General features: G+C 68.6%; 1 protein-coding gene across 1 annotated transcript, besides 1 other annotated feature; it reads right to left on the reverse strand.

Annotated features, from left to right (window-relative positions):
• Positions 1-3,166, reverse strand: Tc00.1047053506981.10 (dispersed gene family protein 1 (DGF-1), putative; the record flags this gene model as incomplete). Its single annotated transcript, XM_797815.1, has 1 exon — positions 1-3,166. A coding segment is annotated over one exon (3,166 nt), but the record flags the coding sequence as incomplete, so codon positions are not given.
• Positions 1-3,166: a sequence feature (areas not merged during assembly with more than two copies in the genome that could not be assigned to a particular haplotype).

The raw sequence follows: 3,166 nt of genomic DNA on the forward strand, positions 1-3,166 counted from the left end.
AGTGCACGCACCCGAACACAGCGGCGAGCAGCGCGTTGCCCACCACCATCCACAGCGGATCAAGGGCAGCAAACACCGACAGGAAGTACGGCAGCGCAACGGTGCTCGCACGCTCCTGCGCCGAGGCGCATGACATCCTCGCAAACACGCCGAGTGCCTGCATCTCCAGGACGGAGCCCAGCCCGCCGGTCACCACCACGGCAACAGCCGTCGCACCCGCAACAACGCCGGTAATCGCCGAGAGGGCGCCGGCAGCGGCGGGCAGCGTGTCAGACCTGATCGTGAAGGACCCAAGCAGCACACCCTTGCAGCCGCCAGACACTGCCGCAGCGTCGCAGCGAATGACTATCGTCTCGTCGGCAGCAATGAAGTAACCGCGGTGCACGGGCACAGCCAGCTCCAGGACAGTGGACGGATTCGTCGCGTTGCGCACCCACGTCGCGTTGCTCAGCATCGCTCCCCACGGACCACCGAACCCGCTCGGCTGCGCCGTCGACACCGGCACGAAGCTCAGATGCGTGCCGAGTTGCGGGTCGCGTGCCCAACGAAACGGCGGCGGCAGCGCCACCATCAGCAGCGTCGGGACAACGCTCCCACCGCCGCGGATGTCGTTCTGCGTCAGGCTCCCTCCAGCCGCCGTCGTCGTCACGGCGAGCGTCGGGCACGCCACGTCGCTCCACCACAGCGTGCTGCTCACCGACGCCGTCGGGGTCCGCGTGGGCGGCAGCGCCACCGTCTCCGTCACCTGCAGCGTCTCCGTCGGCCCGTACTGCGTCGGACTGTAGTGCGGCGTCCACGCTGGCGTCATCGTCGGGCTGCGCGTCTCCGTCAGCGTCGCCGTGCGACTCAGCAGCGGCATGCCGGGCGTGCGGTTGCACCCGTCCACGTGCGGCAGGTACACCGGCAGGCAGTCGCGCCCGTACCCGCCCTCAGCACAGCGGCAGCCGCACGACCCCGACATCGCCCTCGTCGCAGCAGCAAAGCAGCGCACGTCGGCGTCGCACACGCCACACGCCACGGGGCGGAATTCCCCGATGATGCCGGCGGACCTGTAGTCCATAGGCCGCAGTGCCTGCCCATTGAGCGTCAGGCACCCCACAACGAACTTCCGGCCGGTGCCCCCGAGCGCAACGGTGCCGTCCATCACGACGAGCCCGCTGCCGGCGTTCCCGTGGAGCGTCAGTGTGCTCTGCGCGAGATCCGCACCGCGCGGGTACGGCGGCACCGACAGGAGCCTGCCGCTGATGTTGTTGCCGCGCACCGACAGCCACGACCCGGACACGAACGACGCCGACCCCCGCAGCACCAGCAGCGCGCCATCGGTCAGCGCACCGGCGTTGTCGTTCACTACGACGGCGGACGCGCTGGCCTCCACACCGCTGCCAAACACCAACCCGTGCGCGGCGTACACCTGGCTCCCCGACAAGCGCAGCACAGCGCCCCCCGACGCAACCACGCGCGCACTAGCGTACAACGCATATTCGCCACCGAACACAGCCGCGTCCAGCGCAACACCGCCACCGACAAGCTCCAGCACGGCGCCGTCCACCACCACCGTCCGCCCACCAGTCATCACGGTCACGAGGGCCACGCCGGACACAATCAGCACGGAACGCACAAGCCGCAGGCCCGACAGCACAAGCACCGGTGCGTACGGCGAGGACTCCGAGCCGGAAAGATACACAAGCGGCGTCGGCCTCGCGGCGACCAGCAGGGAGTCCGTCACCGTCAGCACGGACCCCGCAGGGAACGTGCCGGTCAGCACAAGCGCACCGTTCAGCGCCTCCACATCGCACACCGACAGCTCCACCGGCCCGCTCTCGTCGCTCCCCGCCGCACGCGCACCGCGCAACGCCCCGCCGCCCATCACGCACAGCACGGCACCGTTCAGCAGCGACACGTTCTGCACAACGATCCGCACGCCGTCCCGCGCCATCCACGGCACGTAGAGCAAAGGACTCACGCCGTCCAGCACAACGTGGCGCAGCGTCACCTCGCTTGCGCCGGCAGGCACAACGAACACTGACCGCACCGTCACGCCCTCGCGGAAAAACACACTCGACGCGGTGCCCACAGCGGGCGGCAGCGCAGGAGCTCCCACAGGCACGCACGCCTCGCCGTACCCACCGCTGCCGCACTCGCACACGCACACACCGTCCTTCATGCTCGCCGACGCAGTCCCGGGCGCGTAGCAGTGCGTGTCCCTGTCGCAGGCGTCGCACCCAACAACGTCGATGCTCCCAGCATCGCCAAATCCAGCCGCTGCGTACTCCTCCGCCGTCGACAGGACTCGTCCACCTGCGTCGTTGCACGCCACCCTCACATGCGCCCCAGCCGCAAGCGACAGGCTCAGCGATAGCATCCGCGGCAGCAGCGCTCGGTTGCGCACAAAGCTCAGCGTGCTCCCAGCAGCGGTCACGGCGCCAGCCGCGTGGAGCATCTCCCTCGAGACGCCGTCGTGCACGTTGCCCTTCGCCAGCAGCATCGACCCGTCGGCCAGCCTCACCGTCGAATAAAACGCCACCGCGTAGTCCTCCGTCAACAAAAAGTCGCTCCGCACAAGCGCCACAGCGGAGCCCGACACGCTCACAGCCCCACGCACAGACACCGCGTGCTTGCACAGCAGGAAGTCGCTGTCAACAAACGCCACAACGGAGCCGCCAATGGCCGCAACACCGCCCTCCACCGACACGCACAGCCCCAGCGCCGTCTGCACCAACAGCCCGTCCACGTACAGCGCACCGCGCGACGACAGCGCCACGCCGCCAACCACAAGCACGCCAACAGCCTCACGGAACACCGCCAGCATGTGCGTGCGCGCAATGGTCAGCACACTCCCAGTCAGATTCACTTTGTGCACCACGAGGCACGCGGAGGCGTCGCCAAGGCCGTAGGCGTTACGGTACGCAACACGCCTCTCTGCGATCAGCACCGAGTCCACCACAGTGACGCGCGAGCCCGGCGGGTATCGGTTCGCCACCAGCACGCCGCCACCGGAGCGCGACTCAAGCCCGCTGATCAAAACATCGGCACGCTCGCCAGCAGGCGGGTCGGACCGCCACCCAACAACGTACAGGCTCGCGCCACTCACAAAAGTGCAGTTCGCCAGCGTCACGTTGCGCACTCTCCCCGACATCGACTCCACGTCCACCACGACGTCCGCCGC

Source organism: Trypanosoma cruzi, genomic scaffold (assembly GCF_000209065.1).
Source record: "Trypanosoma cruzi strain CL Brener 1047053517129 genomic scaffold, whole genome shotgun sequence".
NCBI lineage: Eukaryota > Euglenozoa > Kinetoplastea > Trypanosomatida > Trypanosomatidae > Trypanosoma > Trypanosoma cruzi.